General features: G+C 37.4%; 1 protein-coding gene across 4 annotated transcripts in view; it reads left to right on the top strand.

Moving 5' to 3' along the window:
- The window catches only part of FXR1 (FMR1 autosomal homolog 1), a 66,379-nt gene that overhangs the window by 10,522 nt on the left and 36,446 nt on the right, over window positions 1–19,411 (top strand). For all 4 annotated transcript variants that reach the window (XM_039221195.1, XM_039221193.1, XM_039221192.1 and 1 more), the window contains exons 2-3: window positions 12,671–12,723; window positions 14,372–14,465. In XM_039221195.1, coding sequence (XP_039077126.1) covers window positions 12,671–12,723; window positions 14,372–14,465 — 147 coding nt within the window. The remainder of the gene's footprint in view (window positions 1–12,670; window positions 12,724–14,371; window positions 14,466–19,411) is intronic.

Here is a 19,411-nt window from a genome sequence, read left to right as displayed (position 1 = left end):
TCTGAAACAGGCTCCAGGCTCTGAGCCGGCAGTCAGCACAGAGCCCGACGCGGGGCTCGAACCCACGAACCGCGAGATCATGACCTAAGCGAAAGTCGGACGCTTAACCGACTAAGCCACCCAGGCGCCCCCTGTTTAATTTTTTTTTAATGTTTATTTTTGAGAGAGAGACAGAGTGCAAGTTGGGGAGGGGCAGAGAGAGAGAGGGAGACAATCTGAATCAGGCACCAGGCTCTGAGCTGTCAGCAGGGAGCCCCATGTGGGTCTTGAACCCACAAACTCGGAGATCATGACCTGAGCTGAAGTCGATGCTTAACCAACTGAGCCACCCAGGAGCCCCTTCAAAAACAAAATAATGTTTGAAGTGAAGAAATTTGATTGCATTATCAGTCTTGAATGGTTGTGCTTGATACTGAAATCAAATTACATTTTAAATCCTTTAAGTGTTGTAAGCATCAAACTAGTTAATTTAGAATGCAGAATTGAGATCCCTAGAACTGGAAAAATTAACAAGATATATAAATGTGTTGTATGGAAAAAAGTGCTGGTTGACAAAGTGTTTTAGGATATATTGCAATTCTTTAAAGAATGTTTATGTATACATATGCATATGTATAATTTTACACCTGTGCATTAAGTACTAATGAACTTGCTTTGTTGTAAGTTTTTTCCTTGCTCTCCTTTGCTGCTTATTCTCTCATTCTCTCTCTCTCTATATATATCATACTAGATTTTTGTCTATACTCCTATAATGGTGCATAGATAAATATTCATTAAATATTCATACACATACAGGTTTTTTTGTTTGTTTTAAGCATTGCTCTATGTAAGAATGATAATCTGTATTTTGGCTGTTTTCACTTGGAATGTAATTTATTTTTAAATGGTCATATAATGTTCCATGGCAAGAATTAAGAAATCTAGCCATTCCCCAGTTAATAGACACTCACTTTGCTCTCACATTTTTGCTACTCCACATATGTTTCCATTGGAAAAGTTTCAAAGAATGGGGTAGCTTGGTGGAAGGGAGCTTTCTTTTTTAAGTTTAATAAATGTTAACATTACTTTCCACAGGGCTTGACCCTTTGTATTTCCTTTATCAATAAATGTAAATGCTTTTCTTTACATCCTTGCCAGAAAATTGGTTCTGTAATCTTTAATTTTGGCCAGTCTGTTGGACCTAAAGGATTATCATATTGGAACTTTGATTTGCAGATACCTACGTGAAAATTTTAATGTTTCATTGGCCATTTGGATTTGCTTTTCTGTAAATTGTTTGCTCTTTACCCATTTTCCTATTGGGTGTCTTTTGTCACTTTTTGAGATCTCTCAGGATTCATTTATTTTAAAAATGAGTGCCCCCTTCTCCTTTAATTTTTATTGATTCTTTGGTGTCTCTGGTTATAGAGAAGTTTTAGTTTTTACATACCGAACTATTTTTTCCTTAACAGGGCTCCAGAGTTTCTAGTCCTGGCTAAATACAGTCTGTGTCATGTTTATACATATAATTTCTTACACTTTTTGTGGTGTTTTTATTCTTTTATCTTAATTACAAGACATGTTTATTTATAGGCAAATGTGCTAGTACCATGTGTTAGAGAATCATCTGTTGTTTCAAAGGTTTTTTTTGTTTTTGTTTCTGCATGTGTGGGAATTAGGAGGAGGATGTCTAGCATCCAGGAGAGCTGGGTCTCGTTCAGGGTTGATAGAACATCCTGAGAATTGCTACAGAAAGTCTCTGGAGTGCTCTAGGAAGACCATAAAGAGTCCTTGAAGGAGGATGCTGTGACATGTTTTGTGGCAAAAATGCAACCAGCTAGGAGTCTTATTATCCTTATCTTAAGTTTTACCAATCATGTAGTAAGTAGTGGATCTGAGACCCAACCTTAACAGTGAAAGCATTGAGGGTACCTGGCTGGCTCAGTTGGAAGAGCATAGGACTCTTGGTCTCAAGGTCATGAGTTCAAGCCCCCTGTTGGGTGTAGTGATTACTTAGAAATAAAAAAACTTAAAAAACAAGTCCCAAACAGTAAAACTACTACACTTTAGTCTCTTTAGCCAGATGCCCTCCCACCCCCCCTTCTTTAATGAGGTCTTTTTATATCTGTTACCTGAATATACAGTCTGGAAACAAAATGTTTAATTGTGAATTATCTATATTACTTAACATAAAAGCACCAGGAGGAAGGTTTTTAGTTTTTTTTTTTTTTTTTTTAAGGGAGAGGAGTAGCTTTAAGTACTCCAGGCACACCTTTGAGGGCCTAGAAATACCTTGATTTAAGAAGCTTTGATTCCTTCAGCTTACAAATTGACTCCTAAACAATTTACGTAGGCAGTGATGATGACCTGTATCTGGGAGCCTGTATCTAAGTCAGTTTGTGACTCTCAGAGAGTTTCTTACCTGAATTCTATAACACAGAAGCGTTATTTTCTCTAATTCTTCCAAGGTAGTGCATAGATTGTACCCTTCTAGATGCATGGAAGAGAAGATCACACATGATAAGACTTATTGAATGGATTGTATTCTCTTAATATCCTTGTTGAGAAATACTGTGTGCTATATTCCTTAGCCTTATTTTTACCCTTGCAAAATGGATCATAACATGTCAAGTGCAGAGCAAGACAAGAGATGATTTTGATTGTTGACATGTTGAGGTGTGAGAGTGAGCCAGTGGCAAAGATAACTGTACAGTTGAAATCCAGAAAATAGCTTACTTTTCTATACACAGATTTGTGAAGTTAGTGGAAGACCTGTACAATTTCATTGTATCTAAAGTGGCATCAGTTCTAAGTGACACTATGAAGTATTGCCAGTTAATCTGAGTGGATGTTGATGCTTATTGAAAGGTTATTTATTTATTAAAGTTTATTTTGAGAGAGAGGGGAGAAGCAGAGAGAGAATTCCAAGCAGGCTCTGTGCATGGCTTGAACTCATGAAGTGTGAGATCATGACCTGACCCGAAATCAAGAGTTGGACACTTAACTGACTGAGCCACCCAGGCGCCCCTTTAATAAGTTTAAAAAATTTTATTGTTTAAGTAATTTCTACACTCTATGTGGAGCTCGAACTTACAACCCCAAAAGAGTTGCATACTCAAGACTGAGCTGGCCAGTGGCCTCTGAAAGGTATCTTTAAACACTTGGATGCGTAAAATGGAAGGTACAAGCAAGTATCTTCACATTCAGGTGATTGTGTCTCTACTTACAGTACATTCCTCAGTGCCAAGGAGAGCTTTGGTGTTGCAGGCATACTTTAAAAGAGCTCTCCTCTCTTTTCTCAAGGATTTTCTTGCAAGAGTTTTCATCCACTCTGCAAGTTTTGGTGCTGGTGTTTTCTTGATTGTATCAGAAGGTGTCAACAGAACTAAGTACCTTCTGGTAAGAAACCTTAATCCTTGCCTTCATTGGTTTGCTGAATGAAATGCCAAAAGGTTGCAGTCAGGTGCCACAGAAAATTGCAAGCAAACCGAGTTGGAGTGTTTCAGTGACATTTATATCCTGCCATGTGGCTGTCTGCTATTCTCTTACGATGCCATCAATTTAAAAATGTATCCTGATTTCATTTTTTTATATGTTTATTTTTGAGAGAGAGAGCACTAGTTGGGGAGGGGCAGAGACAGAGAGGGAGACACAGAATCTGAACACTCCAGCCTCTTGAGCTGTCAGCACAGAGCCCGACATGGGTCTCAAACTTGAGAATGGTGAGATCATGACCTGAGTTGAAGTTAGACGCTCAATCGACTGACCTATCCAGTCACCCTCAAATGTATTCTGATTTCAGAGAGATTAAATTGTTAGAAGTGATGAGCTGGGACGGTAGACTGGGGCCAGACAATGAATCAGTAAATAAGTGATTGATCAAAGGATAACAGGTGAAAATCAAATCCAGGTGGTAGTTGGGGGGGGAGGTGGCAGGGGAAGACCTGATGTGAATTTTACATAAATTATTCTGTCAGCTTTTCCATTCTCATGGGTTATGTTTTCCTAATCCTATTTATTTATAGCAGTGACTTTTACTGATGTAGCTGGGGACAATGGAAAGTTAGCACAGTTAGATGAAACACAGGGTCTAAGAAACTGAGCCCAGTGCCTTTAATATATAACTTTTTTATACACTTAAGTTTTAGAAATACAGTATTTTGTTACAAATTTGCTTGAAATGAAGCCATCAGCTGTGATGTTTTAACACATTGGAAAAGGCATCCAGAAATGTAGGGTTTTTAAAATTTTGTAATTTGGGGAGAGTGCAAGCAGGGTAGGGGCAGAGACAGGGACGACAGAGGATCCGAAGTGGGCTCTGCGCTGACAGCAACAAGCCTGATGTGGAGCTAGAACTCATGAACTGCAAGATCATAACCTGAGCTGAGGTTAGACACTCAACCAACTGAGACACCCAGGTGCTCCCAGAAATACAGTTTTTGGGCTTCCGACTGTTGTGGCCAATAGAAAAATAAAATTTTAAAATCTCATGCAAGTGATCCTGAGAAAGACCTCTTAGCCTCTCCCAGACGCCTGTGCTTTCTGTCAAAGTAAATACAAATAAAAGAAAATGTTTGGTTATGTTTGAAGGAGGCACTGATAGGAGCTTGAGAACTTTTTACATTTTGCTTAGGAGAGTAATTGTACACTAGAGATTTGATGGATCTCTTGTCGATCCTCAAGATCTGCTTGTCGAGTCTCAAGAAACCTGCCCTGCATTTAGGAATTGTATTGTTTCTTCTAGACCTTTCTTGGCTCAGCCTACTGGCATTCCGTAAACTCTTGTAACAACAATTTTGAAGTTAAAGAGTTGCAGCTTTTGGGTATAAATCTTAGGTTTTTGGGTCTAGGCTTCCACCCTCAAACCTTTTTATGGAGGATTCAAGCTGTCTGGCTTCTGGGTAGTTTGCTAAATATTAAGGTTTTTAAATTTGTTTTCCCCTTGATAAGGAATATAAATTGTGGTATAATGAGTTACAACTATAGGTGGTTATTAGTGGGTTTTTAAGAAATCTCAAGAAATGGGTAAATTTGAAATGATACTTTGCAGTCAAAGAATGCTTGTTTGCAAAGGGGTATATGCATTTCTATAGATTTGTAAGCCACAGCTCAAGGGAGGCCTTTGTTAAATTGATCAGTGTTTTAGACCCTGAAAAAAATTTTTTTAAACATTTATTTATTTTTGAGAGACAGAGACAGATCATGAGCAGAGGAGGAGCAGAGAGAGAGGGACACACGGAATTGGAAGCAGGCTCCAGGCTCTGAGCTGGCAGCACAGAGCCCGACGTGGGGCTCGAACCCATGAACTGTGAGATCATGACCTGAGCCAAAGTCGGACACTCAACCGAGTGAGCCACCCAGGCGCCCCTGGAATTTTGTTTTAATGCAAGCCTGTTCTGAGTAAAATCTTAGCTTGCTTATTGAGGTTTTTTTTCCTGGGACTTGGCCTTAAATGAGTTTTTTAGGAAAGGTGCCTTTTCAAACTGGTATTGCTATCAACCTTTTGGAGTTTACAGATTAGGAAAAGCACTTTATCATGTGATTGATAATGAATTAATGAGGTGGGTTCCAGATAGAAGATAAGTTAAAAAGATTTTTTTTAATGTTTATTTTTGAGAGAGAGACTGAGACTGAGCATCAGTGGGGGAGGGGCAGAAAGGGGGACAGAATCTGAAGCAGGCTCTAGGCTCTCAGCCTTCAGCACAGAGTCTGACGGGGGGCTTGAACCCATGAATTGAGATTATGACCGACGCTCAACCAACTGAACCACCCCGGAGCCCCTAGAAGATGAATTTTTAAATTCAGCATTTATAGCCGCCTATGGAGTGAATTTTGCAGTTGTGTCGGTGTGTGTGTGGTTTCAGCTTCCCTTTCACAAAAATGAAGGATCTGGGACTATAAAAGAAAAATACTTTTTTTTTTTTTTTTTTTTAAAGTAAGTAAGCAAGCTTTATGCCCAATGTGGGGCTTGAACTCAAGATCCAGGCATGCTCTAATGACTGAGCCAGTTAGGTGCCCCAGTAGAAATTTTATCTTCAGAATTACTAGGTAACTTTTCCACAGACAGGGTTCCTGATTCATTTGTCCTGATGTTTGACTATAATCTCGTTCTTCCATTTCCTGAAGTAATTCATACCATGTTTTCTTGTTTGTTTAATCAGTAAGATCCCCCCCTCCCCATGACTGCCTTCATCAAATTGAAAACTTTTTCAGCTGTAGTGTTTTCTACCTTTTTAGGTCGATAATTCTGCACCTTGTTCTTTCCATAGGCAGTTAAAGCTCTCTCCTCAAAATTGATAAATACATTATTCAGGTGTTAAAAAAATGAGGTTGCTGTTCATATTATAAGGGAGTATCTGCAAGATAAAAAGTAGGAGAAAAGGAAGGTTTATAGGAATTAGAGTAAACATAAGATTTAAAAATTTAAAAAAGTTTTTTTTTTTTTAATGTTTATTTTTGAGGGCGGGGGGAGATTGCGCGCACAAGCAGGGGAGGGGCAGAGAGAGGGATACACAGAATCCCAGGCAGGCTCCAGGCTCTTAAGCTGTCAGCATAGAGCCGGGTGCGGGATTCGAACCCACTAGCCTTCGAGCTGTGAGATCATGATCTGAGCTGAAGTTGGCCGCACAACCGACTGAGCCACCCAGGTGCCTCAGTAAACATAGGATTTTAGAGAGGGTTTGTATATTACTGGAAGTACAGCTTTTTCTTTGATTATTCCTTCATGTAGTTGATACCCACGAACCCTTGCTTTATTAGCTTGTTCAGCCTTTAGCTCACTTGACACAAATTGGGAATTTAACTCTGCTGTGTTTCATCCTCTTCCACTCTTTTTATGTGATGATTGTTTACTTGTTTCAGCTTTTAGGTATTGTGAACTTGTCAGACTTTCTGTTAGTGGCTTTTGGGTTTTATTTATTTGGTTAGAAAGGCCTTCCTTATTGTGAAGTAACTTGTAATTTCTCTTGGATCTTTATTTAAGAAACTTTGAGTCTTTCATCCATTAATTACATTTTTGGTGGAAACATCTATTTTCAGGGTGCCTGGGTGGCTCAGTCGGTTAAGCGTCCGACTTCAGCTCAGGTCAGATCTCACAGTTCGTGGGTTCGAGCCCTGCATCAGGCTTTGAGCCTGGAGCCTGTTCAGATTCTGTGTCTCCCTCTTTCTCTGCCCCTCCCTCACTCATGCTCTCTCTCTCTCTCTCTGTCTCAAAAATAAATAAACATCCATTTTCATTTTTTTTCCAATAATTATCCAGGTGTCCAGTACCATTTAAAAACAATCCATTCCTCCCCTTGTTTGAAGTTTCCTCAGTGGCTTAGACCTGATTTTGGAATCTTCCTTTAAAATGAGTTTTTTTTTTGTCTTGATTATTGTGGCTTTAAAATAAGTTTTAATATTTGGTAGATGTTGGGCTGCCTGGCTGGCTCAGTCCAAAGAGCATTTGACTCTTGATCTTGGTGTTATGAGTTCGAGCCCCATATTGGGTGTAGTGATTACTTAAAATATTTCATAGGGATAGTGTGTTATCTTCCTATTCCTCAAGTTTTCTTTTTGAGTGTTTTCTTGTTTGTTTATTTATTTATTTGAACAGACTTTGGTGTGATTTTATTAAGATTAACCCCTTTTCCCCCAATGGAATTATCACTCTTAATATTTTAGTGGGGTCTTACAACGGAGGCACATTGAAATTTTTACAACATCAAAATATATCAAAGAATGTGATATGATTTACATTTTCCTGAGTATTCTAGTTATAGTCATTAGTTGAATTTCAAATTTCTATATATAAGTCTTCTATATTTTTGTTTTAATTGTGGAGAGCATGCTTAAGATTTTATTTTTCATTGCTGCTGCTTTTCATTTTTTGTCTCTTTTCCAGCTGCTTTTTGCTTTCTTTAATGCTTGTATCGTTGACATTGAAAGAAAAATTTAGTTTAGGTTATATTGCTTTTGAAAAGTCACGTCCTCAAAAAGTTATATAGGTCAGAGATTCTTGATGTTCATCGTGTCCTTTATCTCAATTTTATACATAGTTCCTAGCATTCTGGGGTTTTTACTATGTAATGTTCTATTTGTTATTTTGTTGGGGATAGCATTTTAAAGATACATATTTAAAATTTTTTTAAGTTTCTTTATTTTGAGAGAGCAAGAGCAGGGGAAGGGCAGAGAGAATCTCTCCGCGCTGACAGTGCTTTGAAGTAGGCCTAGAAGTCACGAACTGTGAGATCATGACCTGAGCGAAATCAAGAGTTGGATGCTTAACTGTCTGAGCCACCAAGGGGCCCCAAATTGTTTTAAGTTTATTTATTTTGGGAGGAGGGAAGGGCAGAGAGAGAAGAATCACAAACAGGCTTTGTGCTTTCAGTGCAGAGCCTGATGCTTATAACGCAGGATTCAAACTCACGAAGCCATGAGATCATGACCCGAGCTGAAATCAAGAGTTAGATGCTTAACCAACTGTGCTACCCAGGCACCCCTAGAGATATTTCAGCACGTTTTAGATGTGGTATACTGCCTTGTCGCTTATTGATATTTTAAATTATAGTTAATAGTTTCGCATATAATCATATAAAGGTGAGTCTTCCGTGTTTGCATATCTGTGGGAAGAAGAGAAATCTACTTCTGAGAGATTTTGTTCTGAGAAATATGGGTTCTGGGCCACATGAATGGTGAATAGGAAGAGAGAAAAAATCCCTAGCAGTTGGATTAGAATTACAAGGTGGACAGAAGTTGTGAAACTTAAAGTCATAAAGCCCTCTCTTGCCTTGTGCAGACAAATGTGACCTTTTTAATATAGTGTCCCCTGACTCCCAAGATTTTGGCAAAGACACAACCCTGCCATTTTGGGTCTTGAGTGTATAGTGATCTAACGTCACCTTGTGACTTTGAATGTTCAGAAATATTTTGAGGAGTGTTGACTGAGTCCTGCATTAAATGGACAAAGTTTCATATAGAACTGGCCATTAGGGGTACCTTATCCATAGAATCTAATTTGGGGATTAGAACATGTTTCCTAACTGTTCATCAGAGCCCAAGTACGTTTTAAGAACTGAGTTTCAGAAAATTTTTTTTATGTTTATTTATTTATTTTGAGAGAAAGAGAGCGAGCAGGGGAGGGGCAGAAAGGGAGAGAGAGAATCCCAAGCAGGCTCCCCTCCAGACTCCGGGCTCAGTTTCAGACTTGGAGATAAATAACCTGATCCTATCAGTGACCTGTACTGATAATCTGGAGTAGAATGTAACTGACTGTGCCACCCAGGTGCCTCCTGGTGGTCCAATTCTTAATCTATTTAATCTCATGCCTGAAGCGTGTTAGTAATTAGAATAGGTGTCTAGAGTTGTATTTTTTTCTTAAAGCTTATGGAAAATGTGCATCCAAACAAAGTTGATGTTGGTGTGGAAGTAAAGTGGTGATGGGATTGGAAAAAGATGAATAAATATTGACTTTTATTTTTATTTAAAAATATTTTGTTAAATGTTTTATTTATTTCTGAGAGAGGGGCAGTGTGAGCAGGGGAGGGTCAGAGAGAGAGGGAGACACAGAATCTGAAGCAGGCTCCAGGCTCTGAGCTAGCTGTCAGCACAGAGCCTGATGTGGGGCTTGAACCCATGTACTGTGAGATCATGATCTGAGTCGAAGTCGATGCTCAACCGACTGAGCCACCTAGGTGCCGCAGTATTGACTTTTAGATAGGATGAGAAAAGAGTTTTATTGTAATGAAGGGTAGAATTTCCCCAGTGGCTTGAATCTCTTATTTGAACGAATTCAATGTGTAAATTATACAGAAATCATAAAGATTACTTAATGAAACATTCTAGGCTTTGAAAATGGTTTGTGAAGGGCTAGAAAACTAGTGAAAGTTGAAAATATGACTCATTTCTGATGGCAAGATGTTTTACTGTCCTATTCGTGAACTTGGAAATTTTCAGTTTCCGAAGTCGTTACAGATATTACAGGTATTAATAAAGAGGTGATTTGTTGGTGACGAAACTGTGAAATAGTGACCAAAATGATTGCTCAAAGTGGATGTGTGGCTGAACCTATGAGAAATAGACTGGCTAGACTGTCATAGAATGGTCAGATAATCAGAAATGGAATGAAACTTAATTTTTAGCCTTGGGGAAGAAAAGAATAAAAAATATCTCCAAAATTGCGTGGCTGGAGCTGCTGTAATGCTCTTAAAAGGAATGTATTCCAAGTTTTAGGCCTCAGATGACGATATTTGCATTGAAATGTCTCAGAGTACACAAGTAAAGCAGGTATTAGACATTTGAAGCTGGAGTGAGATCAGGACCAAATGCAAAATCATACAGTTAATTGAGTAGCAAACGTGAGAGGAGTGCACTGATCTTAGATTTATTGGTTACCTACATTCTGTGATTGGTGAGTCTGCATTATTAAAATGTTTTTGTATTGAAGCACTACTGTTACTCTCTCCTTTTCAAGAATTTGTATCTTCAGTTTCAAAAATTTTCTGTAGTACTGATCTGCTTGCTTTTCAGTTTTTCGACTGTCAGTTTGTTTTGGTTTGCTAGCTTGCTTGGAATTATGTGTGATAATAGAGTAAGCATTCGGTATTAGTAATTGTTGGTTTTTTAAATTACTGACGTTTCCTCTTCCGTCTGTTTTGTAAATTTCTAAAAAATTTTTGGAAAGTTTTCTCTTTATTGTCTTTATTCTTGTCCGTTTATGCTTTAAAATTCCTTTAGTATTATTTACTGGACTTTGGGAGAAAGATGAGGTCAACTGGATGTGGTAATTTCTGCCTTGTTTTAACCAGGTACTGCAAGTGTTTTCTTTATTTAGCTAGGTTTTAGTGGACGTTATGGAATCTAGTGTGATAAAAATGTTTTAGAAAATTATTTACTTAATATCTTGTGGTTCAAAGTATGTGTGTAAGCATGTTACTAAGGTTGAGAACTTTGCAGTTTTGTGTGACAGTAATATAAAGTATCATTTAATGTCAGTTGTAATCCTACAAGTGCCAAGGACTGCTTTCCCAAGGGAGGAAGTATTTGAACCATTATCCTGCACCTAAGTCCTTTGCTCTCTTGAATGTTCTCTGATAGTTTCTTTCAGTTGCATCAATCAGATGGAGATAGATTAAAGATATTAAACTAGAAAATGACTAGTGATTTTTATTGAGAATCTTTATACTCATTCCAAAATGGTTTTGCGGCAGTGTATTTACTGTAGCCCAATTTTTTTTTTAAGGGAGATGGGAAGTTGGTAGGAAAAATGAGATTAAATTAATGGGAGGTTGCTCTTCAGAATGAAGTCATGCTTTTTCCTAACAGTGGATTATAATTTAATATTTATAATGTTCATAATTTCACCAAGTACTGTGGTGAATAGTAAATGTTTTAAATTCTTATAATTCCATGAAGAATGATGCATAATGAACCATTAGGTTAAATTTATGCTTAAGAATGGGTAGGTGCTACTGCTAGGAATTTACCTAAGGGATACAATAGTGCTGATGCATAGGGACACATGTACCCCAGTGTTCATAGCAGCACTTTCAACAATAGCGAAATCATGGAAAGAGCCTAAATGTCCATCAACCGACGAATGGATCAAGAAGATGTGGTTTATATACACAATGGAATACTACATGACAATGAGAAAGAGTGAAATCTGGCCATTTGTGGCAACACGGATGGAGCTCGAGGGTGTTATGCTTAGTAAAGTCAGGCAGAGAAGGACAGATCCCATATGTTTTCACTCGTGGAACAGGAGAAACTTAACAGAGGACCATGGTGGAGGGGAAGGGGAAAAATTAGTTCAGGAGAGGGAGGCAGGCAAACCGTAAGAGACTCTTAAATACTGAGAACAAACTGAGGGTTGATGGGGGTGGGGGAGAGGGGAAAAGGGGGTGATGGGCATGAAGGAGGGCACTTGTTGGGATGAGCACTGGATATTATATGGAAACCAACTTGACAATAAACTCTAAAAGAAAAAAAAGGGAAAAAAATGGGTAAGTGCTAGATCCTGGGATATGAACCCTGGCAGCCTGATTCTAGAGCCTGAACTCTTGCTAAAGATGCTAAATACTGAATAAATACTGAATAAAGATGTCAAATACTAAATACTGCCTCAATTTGAGTATTGACCAATACCTATGATGTTTCAGGGATGTACATTTGTTTCCTAATTCCAGGGTAAGTGGCACTATATAAAAACAGATTCTGATAGGTTAAGTAACTTCTGACATTATGTAATTCATAAATGATGGAGATGGAAATCAGACACATCTGTCTAATTCCAAGCTCTGTGTTCTTTTTGGTACTCCACATATTTATGTCTGATATAGGCTTTTAAAGTTACTGTACTTTAAAAAATGTTTTATCTTTATTACTTTTGAGAGAGAGAGGAAGCTTGAATGGGTGAGGGGCAGAGGGAGGGAGACAGAGGATCCAAAGCTGGGCTGACAGGAGAGAGTCTGAAGTGTGAGGCTCAAACTCATGAACTGTGAGACCTGAGCTGAAGTCCAGACATTTAACTGACTGAGCTACCCAGGTACCTCAGTCTAATTTTTTAAAGAGCATTTGATACCCGAAATGGAGATTGAACTCATGACCCTGAAATCAGGAGTTCCATGCTCTACTGACAAAGCCACTGAGGCACCTCAGTATAACGTTTAATTGAAAATTGATACGCTTTTGGTAATGTTTTTGTTTTTTGCAGGGATTTATCAAAGATGTTCATGAAGACTCCCTCACAGTTGTTTTTGAGAACAAGTAAGTTATTTTGTTTTTAACCGATACAGATCTTAATTTTAATGATTGGTTGTGCCAAATTGGTATTTGCTTTTGGGTAGTATTCCTGTTGCCAGTGAAAGTGATTTTGCTTTTGGTTGGAGAATCTTTGGTTGTTTGATCATTCTTACCAGTTGAAGTAATTCTAGTTTTTGATGACTCTTCACCGTTTTTCTGCCCACAATGCACTTGTCACTTTTTCCTTTGCCAAAACATAGGTGAGCACGTATCAGTAAATATTTTTTGTAAAAATAGGTGGCACAAATGGGATTATGCTATGCTTAATTCTTAAAATCCCAGTATGTTGAAATGATGTTGTAGAAGGTCTTTCAAATGGCTACTGGTAGTCAGAGTAAGTGGGCTTACTTACTCTGGGCTGCCTTTAATTTAAGCTGGATATTAATAAGGGGGTAATACCAGTTTTATAACTTCTAAGATTTAGGAAGAGTTATAAAGGAGTATTGTGTAATTGAAGGTCAGAAAAGAAATCTTTAACTTTCACTTTTAAGCTCCTTCTGGAAAAGCCTTAAAAGGTATCTGCTCAGCAGCTGTTTCATACAGAAACAAATATTGGGATGATTCCTGCAGCTGCCATTTAGACAGTAATGGTGAAAAGAAAGCACTCAAAAATCTTCCTCATCTCCTGATGTTTTGCACAGCATCTGCAGTTGGAAGCTATAGGAATTCATGTGCTGATGTACCTCCCAGGCATATGAATGACCTATTAGAACTTAGAGTTGGAAAGAATTTTTTACTTTTTCAGCACAAAAAAAAAGTCTGTTACGCAACAGCTAAATTTTTTTAAATGTTTATTTTGAGAAAGAGCACATGTGCGTGTGTGTGTGTGTGTGTGTGTGTGTGTGTGTGTGTGTGTCCAGAATCCCAAGTAGGCTCCACTCCCTCAGCACGGGGCTCCATCTCAATGAACTGTGAGATCATGACCTGAGCAGAAATCAAGAGTCGGATACTCAACGGATTGAGCCACCCAGGTGCCCCTAAATTTGTTCTAATACAATCCTATTTGCTACAAAGATTGAAAGTAAACTTTTTCCAGGTTTTAATACAGGTGTATGAATTCATTGCAGAAAGCATAAATTCTGTATAAGAAAATTAAAATTTTTTTATAAATCAGCTGTGCAAAATAATTGAGTTGTCTGTGTTTCTGTGAATATGTACACTAAAAAATGACACACTTAATATTTTATAATTTCTGAAATTCTGTTCCTTTGATAGGTCATATACTTGTAAAATTGAGAGAAGTTGATTGCGCTGCCGTTTATTGGCAGCAGTGTGGATGTCATGTTGTTTTAGTCTAAGTTATTACTATGAACTTAACCTACTTCATTTTCAGGATAACGTGTGTATTCCCTTAAGATGAGTAATTTGGATGGTGATATATAAGTATTATTAATGTTAATTTATAAACTTCAACAGTCTTGTAAAATCTGTTTTACCTCAACAAACTAACTACTTGGAAAAATATATGAATGAAGCTTGTTTTTCATTAGAGAAAGCTAAATGGTTAATTTGAAAAATATATACCATGAAGCATATAGACTGTATAGCTTCCATATAGGGGCTTTTAGGATAATCTATTTTAAAATTGTTAATTACTTTTCTGATCCTTCAGCTGGCAGCCCGAACGCCAGGTTCCATTTAATGAAGTTAGATTACCACCACCACCTGATATAAAAAAAGAAATTAGTGAAGGAGATGAAGTGGAGGTACGTATTTTATTTTCTTGTGTGCATTTTTTTTTAATATTCTTGTAGAAAAGTCTGTTTAGCTGATAGAGAATAAATCTAATTCCTTTTCTCTATTCTTTGTATTGTTAATTGGCTGTGTAATGTAGTAGGGCTTAAGTTTTGGAGCCAGAAGAGGGATTCATGTCTCAGCTTTGCCAGTTTTAGCTTTGTGGCCTAGATTAAATTTTTTACCACGAAAATGAAAATAATTTGGGAATTAAGAGTGATCATACATTTGAATTGGTTTGTATAAAATCTGACACTGTTGTGTGGTGTTGGTTGCTGTTTTCTTTTTGCTAATTAAAAATTTTCTTGTGCTTTTTTTTCCAGTATCTTTGTAATAATAGGTATCCTTTAATATGGTGATGGTTAATATCGTTGATATGTAACTGTGAAGTATTTAGCATATAGCACATTTCAGAAATGTCCAGAAAATTTTAAAAGTACGGGAAAACACAAAGGACTAAAGAGGAATTGGTGCAAGAGAACAAAACTTCTGTTAACCATTTTTGTCATTCTCAGGCTTGTTCTCACCTATTAAAAATAAAAGTGGGATCATATAAGTACTGCTTCTTTGTATATAGCTTTTTTACGCATAATAGATTTTGTATATCTTATCTTAAATATGTTAATGTTACTTAATATGCCTGATGTTACGTAAAGTGAAAGTTGGAAATAATTGTCAAATAGGGGTGGGAGTTTGTTGGAGATAGAAATCTGTTATTTTCAAGAAATTGATGTAATTCCTTTAAGTGCTCTAATATGCTAGATATATTTCTCATTGGGAATTGTTTTGATAATCCTGAAAGAGAATTTTCAGGTCTCCTGTGTACCTAGTTTATGTTGGGTGGGGGTAGGGGAGCTAGAGGTATAGGAGAACCTATACAGATGAAACAGCTGTCTCAGTGTTTTTATAAGTACTTACCAGCACATACTCTGTGCCAGGCAGTGGTCTGAGCACTTTGCACATGAACTCATTTACTTACTTGCTTTTTTCTCCTGTAATTTTTAATGGCAAATTTTGAGTTCCCATTAACTATAGGTGTTACATAGTAGGAAACCAAAGAATTGTGGCACTTTTTAACTCCTGACAGCCTGAAAGCATTTCGATTCTAAAATTCAGCCTAGATTTTAATTACTTGATCTAAGTTCACGGGGCCACTCTTGGTTTTAGTAAGTCAAGCTATGTTGTAACTTAATTGTGTCAGGGGACCATGAGCCTGCTCCCCTAAGTAGAGGTTTCGCTCACCTTTTTCTTTTATAGTTCACTTCCACCAAAAGTGGGTACTAAGAACTCTTTTTATAAGGAGATCTGTAACTGTAGTCTTGGTGTGGTGTATATTTGTGTCCTTTAGGGAAGTGTCCTAGATGGTATGGAAGACACAGGGGAACAAAGTGGCAAAGTGCTGAAAATTAAGGAATGTGAAATAGGATATTGGTGGGTACTATGAACTGTAGCAGTCATGCTAATTACTACTGTACATGTTCACTTGGAAGTTAGACTTCAGTGAAAATGTTTTTCTCAATACTGTATCCTTTCCTAATCAACATCTTGCTCTAGGGATGGATAAAAGAGCTTGATTTGTTTTCAGTTTTTAAATTTTATTTTTGTTTTAGAAGTTTTTTCTTTGGGAATTCTGGTGATGAGTCAGGAAAAACAAGGAATTACTTAGTTTTTGGAAATGTTCCAGAATGAGAAATGTGTGGTGGTCGATTCTGAGACTAGTGATTTTCATACTTTATAAATTGTTGTTCAGATAGTCTTTGATAGTGTAAAGGCTTAGAATAAAGGAAAAACTTGGTGGTGTGCTCACAGTGTTGTTACATTGTGCTTTCCCTGTCTCAGACTATGAAAGTTCCTATCCATTTCCTGGAGGATCTTTTTGGCTTGCCTCCCCAACTGTATACAAAATACTGGTGTAAGAGATTGAATGATTGGGAAATGGATGATTGCAGGGTATTTTATTTCACATTGTGTTTTATGGTTCATATGGTGAAATTTGTTCCTTAAATTGTGAGATTCGTTATCTGAAATTAAGATGTTCTTGTCATTTTTTCCACTTTTGAAAATTTATATAAGAAGTTTAAAATCGATTTTCCACCCATGGATTTGTTGGCGTTCTCCCCCCCCCCCCACCTCCGCTTTTTGACATCATTAGTTAGGAATCTGTCTATATGACCTGGGATGTTTAGGAATTATGGTTATTGGTGCCTTATATTTTCAACCAAATTTGTTTTTGAAAACTCAGCACCCTTTAAAAAAATTTTTTTTTTTTTTTTTAAATTTTTTTTTTCTAGGAGACAGCGTGAGCAGGGGAGGGTCAGAGAGAGAGGGAGTCACAAACTGAAACAGGCTCCAGGCTCTGAGCTGGCAGTCAGCACAGAGCCCGACGCGGGGCTCGAACCCACGAACCGCGAGTTTATGACCTAAGCGAAAGTCGGACGCTCAACCGACTAAGCCACCCAGGCACCCCTAAAAATTTTTTTTAATTCTAGTGTAGTTAATATACAATACAGTGTTAAAATAGTTCAGGCATACAGTATAGTGATTGAATAGTCTGTATATTACTCAGTGTTCATCAAGATAAGTGTACTCTTAATTCCCTTCACCTGTTTCACCCACCTACTTCCCCTCTGGTAACCATCTGTTTTCAGTAAGAATTTGTATTTTGGTTTGTCCCTCTTTTTTTTCCCCCCTTTTATTTCTTTAATTTTGCATATGAGTGAAATCATATGGCATTTGCCTTTCTCTGACTGGTTTATTTTGCTTAATGTTACACTCTCTACCTTTGTCCATGTCATTGCAGATGGCAAGGTTTCATTCTTTTTGATGGCTGAATAGTATTCAAATATGTAGTGTGTGTGTGTGTACACGGACTACGTTGTCTTTCTTCAGTCGATGCACATTTGGTTTGATGCACATTTTGATGCTTCCATAGTTGTAAATAATGATAAAGTTTAATATAAAAAATGAAATGATACAGAATTATATAAAGTGAAAAGCAAACCTTTTCTCTTTGTGGGTGTGCTTGTCTACCAAAGCTTAAATGTTATTTACCAGAGTTGTGTGTCTCTTCAGATTTTTTATTTGCATTTATAGATAAGTTTTTTTTTTTAAGTTACAGAAATTGGGAATACATTATATATTTGTGATTTCTGTATTCAGTTAGGATATAATTAGACCTTTTCATGTATGCATATACAGATTTACCTCATTCTTTCTAAGCACCTGCATAATATTTATTAAGATAGATGTATCATAATTAGAAGACATTGAAGTTATTGGCAGGTTTTTTGCTATTGCCAAAACATAAAACCCAGAGTTGATCAGTAAATCAGTTTCTGGTAGTTGATCAGTAAATTGGTAGTTGATCTGGTAGTTTCTGGTAGTATGGAATCTGAGTAGTTCAGTTGCTAAATTGAAGGCGTGTATATTTCAAATTTTTTACCAAAATGTACCAGTTTTGTCCCCCCAAAAGTGCATTTTGATTTACCCATTGCACATTTGCTGACACAGAATGGTGTTTGTTTCCTCATAGATTGGCTGGCTGTGTTGTTATTAATTGTAAAGTTTTATAAACCTGATAACAGGAAAGGGATGTCTTCTGAGTGTTCTTTTTATTTTTAATTTTTAACGATTTTATTTATTTCTGAGAGAGAGAGAGAGAGAGTGTGAGAAGGGGAGGGTCAGAGAGGAGGGAGACACAGAATCCAAAACAGGCTCCAGGCTCCAAACTGGCAGTCAGCACAGAGTTCGACGCGGGGCTCGAACCCACGAACCGTGAGATCATGACCTGAGCCGAAGTTGGCCACCCAACTGACTGAGCCATCCAGGCACCCCTTGAGTGTTCATTTCTTTGATCACTAGTGATATGGACCTTCTTTTAAATTAGTTTATTGGCTGTTATCCCTTTGTTCTATGAATTGTGTAAGGTTTTTTGTCCATGTAGATTTTGATAATAGGACAATTTTATATTTTATCTAAGTTTTTGAGTTATATAGTGTACTTTCTCCCAGTCAGTTAAAAAGTGTATTTTGCCACAAAGAATTTATAATTCATTCCAATCTGCCGATTTCTTTTTGATGTGGCCTTCAGGATACTCCTTTTAGTATTTCTACAGGTATAGTCTTTTTTTAAAGGAGTGTTTAGGTTTTTAACCTAACTTGATACTTTTCTCTAACTTATTACACAGTATGTTTTAGTATATTTATTTAAATCATCAGCCTTTGTTTCTTTCTGCCAGCACATATCATAAAGCAGTAATAATAGGTAATGCTTCTATAACACTAGTATGTATAATAATGTAAGTGGCTTTTTAAACAGGTTATCTCGGTTTGACATAGCAGTCTTTTGAGGATCTCTTCTACTAAACACTGTGAATACTTTATTACTCTTTTCTGGGTCGTATAGCCTGAAGGTTGGGAAGCTGAGAACCAGTTTCAGTTTTTGTCTTGAATGTATTTTTCTTTCTTTCTTTCTTTTTTTAATGTTTTATTTATTTCTAGGAGAGAGAGAGAGAGAGAGAGACAGCGTGAGCAGGGGAGGGTCAGAGAGAGAGGGAGATATAGACTCTGAAATATGCTCCAGGCTCCGAGCTGGCAGTCAGCACAGAGCCCGACGCGGGGCCTGAACCCACGAACCGCGAGATCATGACCTAAGTGAAAGTCGGATGCTTAACCGACTAAGCCACCCAGGCGCCCCTTGAATGTATTTTTCTAATATATTATGCTGTATTCACAGCGTGTTGTCAGTTTTGTGCCAGACTTGGACCTCCTGTTCTTTTGCACGTTTAGGAACTCTTCCTTTTTGAAGAAGGGAAAGATGGCTTTGATGTGGTCACCGGTAATGGATTTAGAACAAAAGTGATCCGGGAGAGAGATTTTTGTTGAGTTTTTCAGGCATTTGTTTAAAGTTGAGTCACCTG

The sequence above is a fragment of the Hyaena hyaena genome, unplaced genomic scaffold (genome assembly GCF_003009895.1).
Source record: "Hyaena hyaena isolate Hyena2069 unplaced genomic scaffold, ASM300989v1 scaffold_958, whole genome shotgun sequence".
Lineage (NCBI taxonomy): Eukaryota > Metazoa > Chordata > Mammalia > Carnivora > Hyaenidae > Hyaena > Hyaena hyaena.
This window is presented reverse-complemented; position numbering and strand designations above follow the sequence as displayed.